The sequence below is a fragment of the Cyclopterus lumpus genome, chromosome 17 (genome assembly GCF_009769545.1).
Source record: "Cyclopterus lumpus isolate fCycLum1 chromosome 17, fCycLum1.pri, whole genome shotgun sequence".
Taxonomy (NCBI): domain Eukaryota; kingdom Metazoa; phylum Chordata; class Actinopteri; order Perciformes; family Cyclopteridae; genus Cyclopterus; species Cyclopterus lumpus.
In genome coordinates, this window is record NC_046982.1 from 16248024 (window position 1) to 16262090 (window position 14067).

At 42.3% G+C, this 14067-nt stretch overlaps 1 protein-coding gene across 1 annotated transcript; it reads right to left on the bottom strand.

The window, feature by feature from the left end:
• Positions 1 to 1142: 1142 nt before the first annotated feature.
• On the bottom strand, positions 1143 to 13435 carry LOC117746480 (carboxyl-terminal PDZ ligand of neuronal nitric oxide synthase protein-like). Its single transcript, XM_034555633.1, has 10 exons — positions 13331 to 13435; positions 12468 to 12539; positions 10146 to 10238; positions 10000 to 10058; positions 9800 to 9908; positions 7413 to 7542; positions 6834 to 6937; positions 2665 to 2826; positions 2079 to 2247; positions 1143 to 1651 (listed from the first exon to the last, which is right to left on the bottom strand). The coding sequence occupies exons 1-10, from the start codon at positions 13433 to 13435 to the stop codon at positions 1143 to 1145; spliced, it is 1512 nt and encodes a 503-aa protein (XP_034411524.1).
• Between the last annotated feature and the right edge of the window lie 632 nt (positions 13436 to 14067).

The window sequence follows — 14067 nt, forward strand, 5'->3', positions numbered from 1 at the left end:
GAGAGAGGACGGCCAGAAAGAGATTAATCGATTTTGGAAAGAGTTCAAATACACGTCCCCAATTTAGTCATTCAGATTTCTGGCTCACAGCCAGCGAGGTGGAGCTGCTGCGAACGCTGGCCAGAAGAATATGAAGGAGTCCAGGAGTCTCATACGTCTCCATCTTTCTGGGAAATGGTACTTCAGGACTTTCCAAGCAATTCCTGTGAAGGGTGGAGCAACAGTGACCAAGCATTTTATGGTTGCCGCAGTACAGCATTAACAAATAATACTTACAGTACGTGGTACCTGCACACAGTGAGATGTTTGCCTCTGAGACACAGCATCATCTAGTCAGAAAGAGGTCTTTTAATAATATGAAACGCTATAGTATGAATTAAATCATGGCATGCATTCTGTGCAATGCATATAAGTTAATCAAACGATGTACAATGTATTGAAAAGAGAGAAAAAAAAGACTATGAGAGATACATATTTGTTTTTTAAACCCACGTGTAATTACAGATAACATGTCATTGCAAGCAGATTAAGGTTTTAATTTTTCACACAAAAAAATGTGTTAGCATAACCAGACAGACTTGGCAAAAGGGTCTTTTCTTCACCGATCCTCATTTGAAAACAGCAAAAAAACGACCGCGTTCAAGCCGGATTTGTCACAACTCCATGAACACACACACACAAGCACAGTGTAACAAGCCCGGCGAGTCAAGAAACCAAACGGATGTAAGGTACAACAATCATCAAACTGACACGCACACAGTATGTAACGCACATACTAACAGACAGCAGAGGTTTTCAGGGAAACACTACAGTGTTTATACTCTCTGAATAAGGCTGCACTGGGCCAAATCCCTATCTAGAAGTACACATGGTTGTTTTTCTTTTTTTTTGGGGGGGGGGGGGGGGGTTGGAACCTTAAACATTATAGGATAAAATTGATCCATTCAGTACTTTCTGCATCTCTGTTTCTATTATCAAATCTCCCTCAACTCAGTGCACAGGAAAACCAAACAGGAGGTGAGTGAGTCAGTCGACGATGCAGTTTACTGACGTCACAATACATGAAGTCCTTCACATTCATAATGTTAGCTGTTTCCCATTGGGCTGGTGCATGGGTGCAATGTGCAGCTTCAAGGGCACCGCTACACAGCCATCTCATCTCCTAAGCAGTCCGGCAGACACTCTGTGTTCAGCACGTTTAAAAGTCGCGCTGCGCTGTCAGACCCCACTCCCTCACCCTGACCCCAGCTGTCCCGGTCATCGCTCTCATCTGTATTTGATTCGTACTCCGATCCGATCCCCGACTCCCTAAACCGGAGCAGCTCCAGGGCTCCCAAGACCTGCTCCCCTAGCGGCGAGATTTCATCCGGGGCTCCGTCGCTGGGAGTCTCCCCTGTGTCCTGGCCATGCTCCTGGATGTCCAGCCCGCTGGAGGAGAAGCGGAAGCACTCGAGCCGAACTCCACTGCTGAGCCCCAGAGGGCTGGTGTCGGTGCCCCAGGTGCCCGGAGAGCAGGGCCCAAGGAGGGCGGAGACCCAGGGACTGTCTCTAATCTGGACCTGGGATTGAGCTGCAAAAGGGCCCGTAGATGAAGAAGAGCTGGGGGGCTTGGGGCGGAAAGTGATCTCCAGAAGACTGTCCTGGGAGCCCACTGAGGACAGAGACAAATGATGTCCAAGATGAAACAAAACACCGAGATACGAGACATGAGAAGAGACAAAGAGATTATATGTGAGAGTTATGACGTTTATGTTGACAGCATTTGATAAATCATAACTACACGTAGCAGAGAGCATTACTAAATCCTCTGAGAGGGCTGCCGTGGGATAATTAATCACATGCCAGAAGTGGGAAAAGAAGCCCTAACGACAGCAAGGAGGCACACCAAGAAAGTGATGATGGGGAAAGAAAAACACGATTATATGATTACTTATTGTAAGTCGCTTTGGATAAAAGCGTCAGCTAAATGACATGTAATTATTATATTTTTAGATAATAAAACAAGGAAATAGATGATGATTTGTGGCAACCAAACAAAATAAAACTCTAAATGAGAAAGAAAGCAGATTTCCACTCACTAGATGTTAATTGGCCAGCAGCTTTAAGCTCCAGTTCCTGGATCTGTTTGACCAGAAGGGAAATGTGTTGCAGCAGGTCTGTGTTCTGCTGCAGCAGTCTCTGCACTCTGGCCTGGGTTTCAGTCCGCGCACACACCTCCACCGACAGCTGCTCCTGGAGGACATGGACCTGCACAGGCCAACACACACACACACACACACACACCAGTAAGAGGCCGCTTGCTCTTGGAGTTTGCCAGGTCATAAGTTTCACTCTTTAGTAATGACTTAAAGAAAAAGCCTTTTTATTTCATATTTAAGGAGGCAGGCTGAAGCCAACACATCAGCATTATGAATCAACATCTGTCAATGAGATTTGTTCAATGTAAGCTGCAAACTCTAAAACTCAAATCGTCAAAGGCCATGAAACCACGACTCGGTCATATTTCAATTGATGTGTTTAGAGGAATGAAAGAGGTGAGAATGTAATAACCTGAAATGCCAACAAATTTACACACATGTACGTCCTCCTCAGGAGGAACAATAATGTGTGTGTATATATGGTCCCAGGTGTGGTACCACAGGATACAATAATTGCCATCAGTACCTGCTCTGAAGCTGCCAGTGCCTGTTGTTCCTGCTGCTGCAGTTGTTTCTGGAGGAGCTGGACCTGGCGCTCTGCAGAGCAGGGGGCTGCTTCTGCCGACTGACCCGACACAGAGGCCCCAAGGATGGGGGAGCCCAGCAGGAGAGACGGGTCACCAGACACCTAACACGGATGACAGTGAATTTGGTTCTACCTCTAATGGCATCAAGAATTTAACTGTGATGTTTTCTTTTCCGTGATCAAACACGCACAAGAATACGACTCATCCTGAGAAATACAAAAATAGGCATTGCAGTCCAGAACTTGATTTCTACGGAGTTTTTTGTACCTCCAGTGGCAGAAAAAACAAGAATTTTGCATATTGCAACGTCAAATAAAGTGAACACAAAACAATAGTAGGAGTATATATGGCAGTGGTTGGGCTGTATGGGAAGAAAAGAACAGTTAAGTGTAGGGTAAGATAGCCAACAATCCAAAGCAATGAAGTAACAGTGGAAACATCATGACACGCTTGTGTGGATAGCAACACATCTAAAGAATTGTGTTTAAAGCTGACAGCCTCTCTCTCTCTCTCTCTCTCTGCCGGTCTGAGCTCCTTGGGGGGAAGAGGCAGTGAAGACAAGTCTCTTGTCATTCTGATGGAAAAATCCACGAATGAGATATCACCATTACTACTTGATGTTCAAGGCCTTCCAGAAGACATCCTGTGATGGATCATTAAAACCTACCTGAATTAATTTATAACATCTTTCCAAAAATAACCTCCAACAGCTCAAAAATGTGGTTTCTTCGTTCTTTATGTATACTTAAAGGAGAGAGCTGCAGATAGATTCATGCTATATCCAGCATGTCAAGTTGTTTAAATACAGTCGACATGAAGGATGAGTTGTATTTACAATATACACACTGTGGTTTCTCTTTTAAGGCTGCTGGTGATTTATATTGCTGTCTGCTTTTGTCATAGATTTCCACTTGAACTGTGGAAATCTTGAACAGGAATAAGAGCGTGGTCTTTGGTTTTGAGGGGCGGACAGCCAGGGGATGAAGTAACGAATCAAATGAACTCTTGGTACTGGAACACACTCTTTTTGTGGAGGCTACTATACTTGTAGGCCACTTTCTGAGTATTTAAAAACACGTTAGTAGGCCTAATTTATTTTTGTCTAAATAAAAACCAATGGAATGGAAAACATTAGGTACATCTGCAACTGCAGCAGATGAATTATTCATAGTGTCTTTTAATTAGGAAACTGTCATAAAGTCATAATGTAACCATATAGACTGTATATGGACGTAACAAAAGAAGAAGAAGAAGAAGAAGAAGAAGAAGAAGAAGAAGACTGGATGTAGCCTAATGACAGAGACAAGAAGAAGAAGAAGAAGAAGAAGAAGAAGAAGAAGAAGAAGAAGAAGAAGAAGAAGAAGAAGAAGAAGAAGAAGAAGAAGAAGAAGAAGAAGAAGAAGAAAAAGACTGGATGTAGCCTGATGATAGAGACAAGAAGAAGAAGAAGAATAAAAAGAAAAAAAAGACTGGATGTAGCCTAATGATAGAAACAAGAAGAAGAAGCCTAATGGGACACAGAGACCAAGTGGATCGGATATATTGTGGATATAGAAAGAAGGAGCAGAGGAGTTGAAGCAGATTGAGGAGGACTTCTCTCTTTCACACAGGTGAGCACTGCTAACTCGCTGTAATATTGGTATCCATAGATATATAAAACATGACTGAAGCCCTCCAGAGGAGAACATCAACGTTGCTAGGCAACGTGGTTGTGTGTGCGTGTGTAACGCGTTTGGCGTGGTGATGTTTCACTTCGCTGTTGTCCGCATGAATTGTACGATTGTTTAATTTATGAGGCCATTATTTCTTTTGGCACCCGCTGTAGTGCGCATAGTTATTTATTGTTGTGCATACTTCTTTATTGTCTGAGCTTTGTCTCTTTGCTGGTTAAGGCCACGCTGAGGACGGCGGTTGTATAATTGATAATCACTTGTGTGCACAGGCTGCCATGTTTCTGTGGACTAAAGCAATTAAGGGCTCTGTGGTGCGATGTAAGATTAAATGTTAATGCACTCTATTATGTCGCATAATTGCCTTCTTTAATACAAATCCTATATTATATCGCCCCCCCCCCCCCATAACTTTTAAAGGTGTAACATTATAGCAGTAACGTTTACTCGTAATAGCATACGTTTGAACAGACCTACTGTTTTACTTTTACTTGAATACATTTTTTTGTCATTTGACTTGTACTTGAGTAAAATATCTTTAAATGGATGTTTTACTTGATTAGAATATTCCAGTATATTATACAGTGACATTTACAGTTGTTTCAGACCTTTAAATCATTTCTGCTGGAGACAGAAGGCCAGTGGGAACATGTGATATGTCACATATTTTATTCATCTACAATATTAACTTATTATTTATTTAATTTTATCTCTGTTTTGGTCTTGATACTCCCGGTGAAAACATCTTTCTCTTTAGATGCTAAATGCTCCACTATGTTCACCAGCAAGCCGCGAACAGTGTCTGATTCGAGGTGTGTAGAGTCGTTTTTGTATTATTTATAAGTGACTCCTTTCACATGCAGGTTGTCACTTGATCCTTTGTTAATATAAATATATTGATTACGGCAGCTTTAAGTTGAGTTCTAATTGTTGAGAGTTACAGTTTAAGAGCCGGGCACTTTGATTGAGGATCTACAACACAAGCATGACAAGTCAGTCATTTTGCTCTCATCATGTCAAATTAATCTCTGGTATAGAGTAGCATAATTTAATCTAATTGCGAAGATGATGTGTTCATGGGGATTGAATCTGTAAATAGATCTACAGACTGACTGGATGAGCTGCTGCCTGGACAGGTATTACGACACAATTATGCTGCTGTGAGAAGAGCATCCCTGAAGAACACAACATATCTCTGTTATTTCGGAGATGGGAGATATACAATATGGTGGACTCACTCATTAATGCTCGACTGTGATGGACACTTGACCTTCAGATTACACACAGATCTTGACATGAAATACTGCTGTTTGATTGTAGCAGAATTCTATTATAGCTTTGTTATTTATTTAATTAAACAATAAAGCATGTTTTATTGTTCTCAGGTAACCATTTAATTAATTGTAATATCAATTCAAACCTCCAACACAAAACTATAAAGCGCCACAGAGACTGACAATGAGTAGACGGTTATCAGAGAGCAGATAGCTGCTTGTTCAACATCTCAGGGTTAGCAGAGCGATGCTAGAAAGCCTTGCTATCTTTCAATTAATAAACCAAACATCAATATTGAAGAGCTTCGTGGAGCATTTCTTCACAAACAAGCCTTGAAGACACCGTTGCTCTCTGTACATCCCTCGTGGCGTCTGCTCCTCCTCATACAACTCGATGCCAAACATTCATCATGACCCTCTGTGAGCTGCAAACTTCTCAGAATTATTTATTACCGGGACATTTCTGACTTTATAGATCAAAATGTACCAGAATATTGGATGATATGCGCTGCCAAAATACATCCTGTTTATACTCAGATGTTTCCTCTGAAGGAATGAATATATGTAAATGCAGCAGGGACAAAGAGACGGATGTATACACTTGTTTGTGTCATGTCTGGGTGGAAGAGGGGGCTTCAGGACTTTACAGTTGAAACAATTAGTCGATTAATTATTTAATTGACAGACATGTAATTGATTGATCATTTAAAGGGAAACTCCAGTTATTTAGTATTTTACATATTGGATAGTTGTTGCTGTTTTGTTTAGAATTGTATGGTATAGTATTTGTTTTATGATGATAAATGGAAGACTTTGGTTTGTGGACTGTTGGTCGCACAAAAAAAGCGATTTTGAAAAGTTATATTTTGGGAAATTACAAAGGGCATCTTTTACTATCTTCTTCCACAGTCTAGACTTAACGATTCATTGATTAATTTAGAATATGAATGGGAGCTTAATAGTGATAATTGGTAATAACTTTGTTGCAGCCGTGTATTTTAGCTGCTCTGTCACACAGAGTAGAGACATAAGGATCCATAAATTAGACATTGCAGGGTGGTTTTCATCGCTTTAAAAAAAGAAAAATTAAAAAAGCTCCCGTGTTTACAATGGAGTGGTTTTGTATGAGCAACACTGGAATGATTTGAAAGGACTGTCCTCTACCTTCTCATTGCTCTTCTCCAGGTCGGATGAAGAAAAGCACTCAATGCTCTCCTCTGTAGTGGCTTCAAGGTCGGTCTCTTCTGACAATGCACACCTCTTCTTTGCTGCAGATGGGAGAAACATATAAAGGAGAACTTGCATACGGCTCTTTCTTTGACTGGCTCTGTAGTTTGCAACCTATCTAGAGGCAGCGACAGCCACAGCAGCAGGCACAGAACGGGCAGAAACCCACACACAAGCAAGGTCTTTGATCAATGGATGGCCCCGACACACCAAAACACAGCTGCAGCAGGGCAAGCTGGTGGGGAAAAAAAAGGATCAGTATTGGTGGATAATGACATTTTTTCTGGAGGTGTGCTCAGTTTCCACTGCATGTTTCTGTAGACGCTCAGGGTTTTAGTTTGTGATGGAGAGAAAGCAAGAGATAGGGACGAAGAGAAGGCCTTTGGAGTTTGTGTGTTGCTGTGTGAGATGAAAAGTGATTGTGTTTGTACGTGTGACAGAAGGAGAACAAGAAGGAGAAAGACAGAGAAGGAGGGTGTGTGTGTGTGTGTGTGTGTGTGTGTGTGTGTGTGTCACCTGGCACTGCCTCCGATTCCTCCGCCTTCCCCTCCTCATCCTCCTGGTCATCACTTTTCTGCTGCTGGGTCAGCTGGTGACACACATCGAACGCCTGCCCCACCGTCCGAACGATCCTCATGGCCTGCGACTGCAAAGCGAGGACACAGAGGAAAAAGTGTGTTGGGGTGTTGAGAGCAGGGGCGGGGGAAGCAGCAGCAGGAGCACAGGAAGGGAGGATGCAAAAATGAACGGGCACAGCAGGGGAGAAAACGAGATGCCAGAAGAGCTGCACAGGAAATGGATAGATGCACACGTTCAGAGAAGAAATGTGAAAAATAGTAGCAGGAAGAAATGGGGAATGTGGCGGCAGAATGGCAGGTGAAAAATGATGACGGAGGGAAAGAGGAGGGGAGATCCAGACCACATTTTAATCAGAAGATATTAGGAGCAGATTGTCCTTGTCTATCTGCTTTGCATACATCCTTCTGGCATGGTGATGGATTGGTCTATTTCAGAGGCGAGTGACTTTGAATGCAGAGGGAGTGAAGAATGAGTTTGTTGTTATTGCTACAAGCTCAGCAGGTGTGTCAGCATCATCAGGTCATCAATCAGGGACAGTTGAAAAAATTAGTAAACTCTTACTTTAAATTACACAATAGTTACGTTTCCCATCAAAATGTATTGCTATTCCCTCACTGTATTTTTATTTATGTTTATCGAGGTATGGCTTGTTTAACTTGTGTTGTAGAGCTTAATTGATTGGTCAGTTAACAGCCAATAAATCAGGAACTACTTTAATGATTGAATTATATTTGTTGTACTGCCTTAAATGAGGCACACGGGCAAGTACATTCAATGTGACCTTTGAGAGGGCAGCACTTCTAAAGCTGTAATATGCAGTCCGTGTCCTTTCACAATCTCACTGAATATGAGTTTTTGTGTTTTCTATATTGAATAGTGGCAGAAGCGAGAGTTGCGATGAATGTATTGTCATCCGCCTCTGGAGGATGATCCCGCCTCGAGGCATTCAGTCAATATGTCAAGGTAACTCAAGCCTGAAAGCAGTTCAATCTAGTGAAATAGCAACAAGAAAAGAAAAGCAACACAGGAATAAAGTGATGAAAATGATTTATGAATTTCCTTTTGCTCCATTGATTTCATTTAGTTTTTTTAATGGTCAGGTTAAACTAGGAGCCCTCCCAAGGCCAAACACAGAAAGGCTCTGTTGGTGCACTGACGTCTCAGCCCTGTCGGGCCGTAACATGCCCGTGATGAAAATAAATCAAATCTCCTCTTATCAGCTGGTCCATCTCCTCCTACTCAGCACACATGCTTGGTCTGCAACACCAAGATTAGGCTCCGCGGCCCCGGGGAGATAGTCCAGCACCACTCGCCGTGTCCCTGGCGTTGTGGTGGGTGTGTTCGTTCAGCGGTGGTGAAAATGTCTCAAAACCGCAGAAATAGCCCCTCTTCTTTTCTCTTCCTACCAGGATGATTAGTATTCAGCTTCACTAAGTCACTGTCAGACTGGTATCCATGGTGAAGGGATGGGAGTCAACCTCACTGATGCTCTGTCTTTATCATGGATGAATAAAATGTCCCCGCTTTATATGCAGATATGTGAAGATTCATAAGCATTTTAGCTCAACGCACACATGGGGTCTGACTCAGATTTTCCATATGTGAGGGCAAACAGGACAATATATTACAGAGACAAAGGCATAATATCATCATTAGAATCTGTGTGAAAAGCATGGAGCTGAAAACTAAATAATTTGATAGGCAGGCAGTGATTACTGGGAGGACAAAGCTCGGCATCTTAAAATACCAACATTTACATAAATTCCAAAACCAACAATGCGTTTGTCGTCTCTTGATACTTTTCAGCCTCCCCAGCATGACCTGTTGCTCTCTTTTGGGAAACATGCTTACGTTTTTTGGCCGCAAGTTGGATGAGAAGATTGCTAACCCCCCTCTTGTGTCTGTGTGGTAAATATTAAGGCATTTTTTAACAGCTGTATGCGGCTAACCCTGTATGGATGTGATATGATTGCTATCATTGATGTCTAGTTGGGCTCAGGTTAAACATGAACAAATGCATATACAGATGTCATAAATGTCATAAATCTTTCTTTTATTATGTTTGACAGTCAGTCATGACTGAAAAATAACTTTAATTGATAAATCTAGGAAGAAAAAAACTCTTTAAAAAACACAATCTTCTTCCATCAATAATTTCGGACGCAGCAATGTCCCCCCCCCCAGAGCTGACTAGTGAGCCATCCTCATTCTTTACCATCTCTGTCTGCACATGCACTGTGCACGGATCGGGTGGCGAGTGACACGTGTGGTTGGCAGTAAGAAAAATAAAGAAAATCATAGACTTATCTTTTGAGCAGACTTACTTTCCTCTTTGACTTGAACACATTGCAGCGGAAAATGTTGCTCTGTCCTTCCCTCGCTATGTAACTGAAGATCTTCAAGTCTTGGGCATCATGTGAGACGTAGAAGATCCTGTTAAAGGAATGCGATACACGATTGTTCATCAGGTTGTTTACTTGCTGCCAGGTTTTTTGGTGTCTTTAAAAAAAAATGTAATACCTACCTGTAGATGGGATCCTGTGTGACTAAGATGGAATTATCATCCCATGACCATCCTTTTCTCTGTTACAACACAAAGACACATGTGGGCTGACAAAAAGTGGCGAAAAGACAAAAAGGATGTAATTTAAATAAAGTTGAAGGACTAACCTTCCTCTTTTTGCGCAGAATCACTTTGACAAAATCATTAGATACGACAATGTTGACCTTCTTTTTCTTGATATTCTTCAGTTTGAATTCATACTGTGAAGAAAATTTTTTTTAAATTGACATTTAAGCGTGGAAAAAAAGCTAACTCTAAAATGAATTCAAACCAAATGCATTATTATGCAAGGTGTGACTAGCGTTAAATACCACATGAGCCCGCTAAGATGGAGCCCTTTACACAAGATGAGTTAAATGTTTGAACAGAGGGAATGGATCATGCAGACAGCAAGATATTTTTGACAATGTTCCTCTTAGGGTAAATGTGAGATTGAGTAAACACTGTCAGTTTCTGTTTCTGGGAGCTGTTTAAGCTTTCAAAGTCAGACTTCCCAGAGGGAGGCAGACATGTGTGGGACACTTTCATCCCTCTCCGTGATTAATGCTCGAGCCTGTACCCTCTGCCGACACTGCAGGCTCAGACTCCAAATATCAGGACCCAGAGATCTAAGAACAACCAGGATTTATGTGAAATTAGGCGCCTTGCTTTGAAAATGCAATATCCAACATCCGCTGATTAATTGCTGTGAAAATATTTTTCCGGCGAACGAACCGCTCGGCATGACAGACTTGGATATTCTCTGTCATCCTTTCTTGGGTTTGTGTCAAAAAATAAATAAAAAATCTGACACTGTCTTTTATTTTCAGCAGAATTGGAACTGTCCTCACACTCTTATGGTGACATTTTAGAAAAAAAAGGGAAAATCTCACAGGAAGTCAAGAACAGGGATCGTTTTGACCAACATAGCAAGTCGTATCTGGGGGATTTAAGTCCTGATGAATCTGGTGCAGTTTATCTATAAGCCTGTGTGACCTGTGTCACATCCTGCAGAAAAGCATCTCATTAGTAGAATCAATGGGCCCTCATTCCTTGTCATACGCTCTTATCTAGTTCATCAGTCTCATTGTTGTGTGGGAGGTTTCCTCTGTTGTAGAGGCTCAGGTGAAGGACACAACTCCCATAATGTGTATGTGTTATCCAGGCCAAAGCAACCATATGTTAACTGGGACGAGAGGACCATCCATCTCCACACACACTGCTGTCAGATGGAGATGAAGTGGGGCACATGAAGTGTTTATGTAGATACATTTTCATGCACATCCGCCCTCAAGCATAACTAATGCTCCACAGGTTGCGTCAACTCACCTCTCGCCTTATCTCGAAGCCCCTGTGAGGGCTTTAAGGACAGGAGTCAGCTTTTGAATATTCAGAGTCCGTCTACCCAGAAGCAGAGGCTCTTAATTGCTGTGCCATTACGGCACTCACAAAGTGACCCCGGGTGACTCTTTTTACACACTTGCTTTTATGCTATCGTCTTTAATCTCGCCTACGTCTAATATCACACTGTTTACTGTATTTGCATCTATTTATTTGTGTCTTAATGCATTTTCATTTCTTCCATTTGTTTTTCTCCTGACAATTATTATTATTTTACTTCCAAGCATTTTTTCTTCAGATAAAAGATTGATAACATTACATTAAAATTATTTTGTTTAGGGACAGATGAAAAAGGTCCCTGACCTTTATCATAGTTTTGTCCATCGAGGTTTTCAACAGCCCTTAGATTACCTTGTGCATCGTGTGGCTACTTTATTTCCCCATTTGAGCTGCTGTCAAAAGCTCTTTAATAATGCATTAAGAGAAAAAATTGGAAAATTCAGAAATAGTTGAGATTCCTGAAGTATATGTGAAGCGTGGACATTTAAACAGCATCACTACATCTTTGTCAATACAATCAAATGGCCATTATACTGCACTGTGCACGAGGGATCAGGATTAAGTGATTCCTGGGTGTAACTGGCGAAGTGGTCGACCTCCGATGGACTCAGTGACTTGGTCTTCAGATTAGATCCAACAGCTGACAAGCAGCTAAATCCTCTCCTCCCTGTGCTTCTCTGTAACACTGCAGTGATGTGTAAATGACACGGCTTTGCAGTGTTTCCGGTGGCCTTGTCTGGTCTAAAGAGGGCCTTGAGAGTGGACGGTATCATATATAAACCTGCCTCCTCAGCCCATAACATTCGAGCGGTCCTATGAATTGTGCCGTGATTTAAACCGCTACTGACAACCCACTGAATCTGCCGAGTGTGTAGTTACGCAGACTAGTGGTTTGTGTGTAAAGAGGATGTTGAGGGGAGTAAGGAGTCTCTAGATAGAGAGAGTAAATGTTCATGCCCCCGCATCAATCACTGATGCTTAATGTGTCAAGACTGCTGTTGTCACAGGAGTCAAGTTCAGCTGTCTGGTTCAAGGAGGAAGTTTCTTACTCTGATTCTCCTCATTGCAGCAACTATCTCCATTCGGCTCCCGGGGCGGCCCACCTCCAAACTGCCAATGTACTGCAAAATGTAAGAGAAAGGTTTGAAGATTGACAGTTTGAGGGAATGAATGCGTGCTGGGCGGGTAAGGTGGTTGATTGCCATTGTAGTTTTGACAGCTTTTTCAGACATTTTGGGAAATTTTCCTCTGTGAGGAAATCATTACATGCTGCAACGATTAGTCGGATAGTCAATCCACATCAAATTAATAGTTTTGATCAATTTCCATCAAGTGTATCACGTATTTGTTAGTTTCAGCTTCTTACAATTAAGAATTTGGTGCTTTTCCTTGTCTTGCTAGTAAATATAATACTTTGGGAATTTAGACAAAACACTTGATACTATCACCTTGGGCTTAATGAAATGGGCATTTTCTAGTTTTCTGATATTTTGTAGACTACACGATTACTTGATTATTAATTACATTACATTTTGCTGGGTGCCATAAGCCAAATAAAATGTTAAATGTGTCTAGGATTCTTCTACACTCACCAAAAGTGTGCCACAAATTATATAACGGAAACAAATGATGTCAGCAATCTTTAGTTAAGTTAAAGCAACGCACTTCTCTTTGCAGGTGAGACACAATGATTCATTCTCAAACCTTTCAAAGTAATGCAAAGTGGACAGAAACGTAAAATATTATAACGGTCAACAAGCACCCTGGACATAAACCTATGAAATAACATGTATAGTGGTTGTTGTTACAGTCGCAGTGACATGAACAGCCCTCATTGTAACGTACACAGACGGTAATAACCCACCGCTCCCGTACTGCAACCCAGAAAGTATCTGTTGCAGAGGGTCCTTACCTTTGCCTCGAAGCAGACCCCATGCTTAAACACCTCGTCGTTGTGCATGGGGATCCTCAAATCCTGCGCGTCATCCACTAAATTGTACTTGGTTACCTCTGGCATCGCTTTAATGTGAGCGGACACGCGCCGGACTCCCGTTTTACGACCGCGCCAGAGCACCTGCAGATATGCGCATCACCTGCGGCGCTGCTCCCTCTCCTCTCTCGCAGTCACACCGGAGGTCACCCGGGTTGAGGCGGTTGATGGGTTCAATTAACGCGCTGATCGTTGGTCGTTATTTCGTGCACTTACCGACCTGCTCCCTCCTGGTTCTGAGACTCGACGGAGAAGCTGTACACACCGCCGCCGCCGGGGGTCCCGATGACGCACGGATCTCAGCACATGATTGCTTTTTTTCCTCGAAGCACCGCGGCATCAATAAGCACTCATTAAATCAGAGGGAACGACCAATATTCAGAAACAGTAGGCTCTTATTATCCATTCATCTGGGGGGTAAGATCTCACAGATGGAGACTGACTCTGCTTGTAAATAGGAGCTATAGCTGGTGTTTGGTTTTAGGACATCTAGTGGCATCACAGGGAACAAACAATTCCCCAAATCACTCACTCTCAGTGGATTCCCGGAGTCCGCAGGGGGTCCCTGAAGGGCTCCATGGTTCTCTCGTGTAATACAAAGGGTTAATGTGGCTATTGGTTTTTCGAGAGACTCAGCAGAAGTCTGAAAAATGACGTTT

Coding starts and splice junctions, on each gene's coding strand:
- LOC117746480 (XM_034555633.1), bottom strand. CDS start 13,435: ATGCCAGAGGTAACCAAGTACAATTTAGTGGATGACGCGCAGGATTTG. Junction 2,827..6,833: donor TGGAGAAGAGCAATGAGAAG/GTAGAGGACAGT, acceptor CATCCGTGTTAG/GTGTCTGGTGACCCGTCTCT. Junction 1,652..2,078: donor TGCTGGCCAATTAACATCTA/GTGAGTGGAAAT, acceptor CTCTGTCCTCAG/TGGGCTCCCAGGACAGTCTT.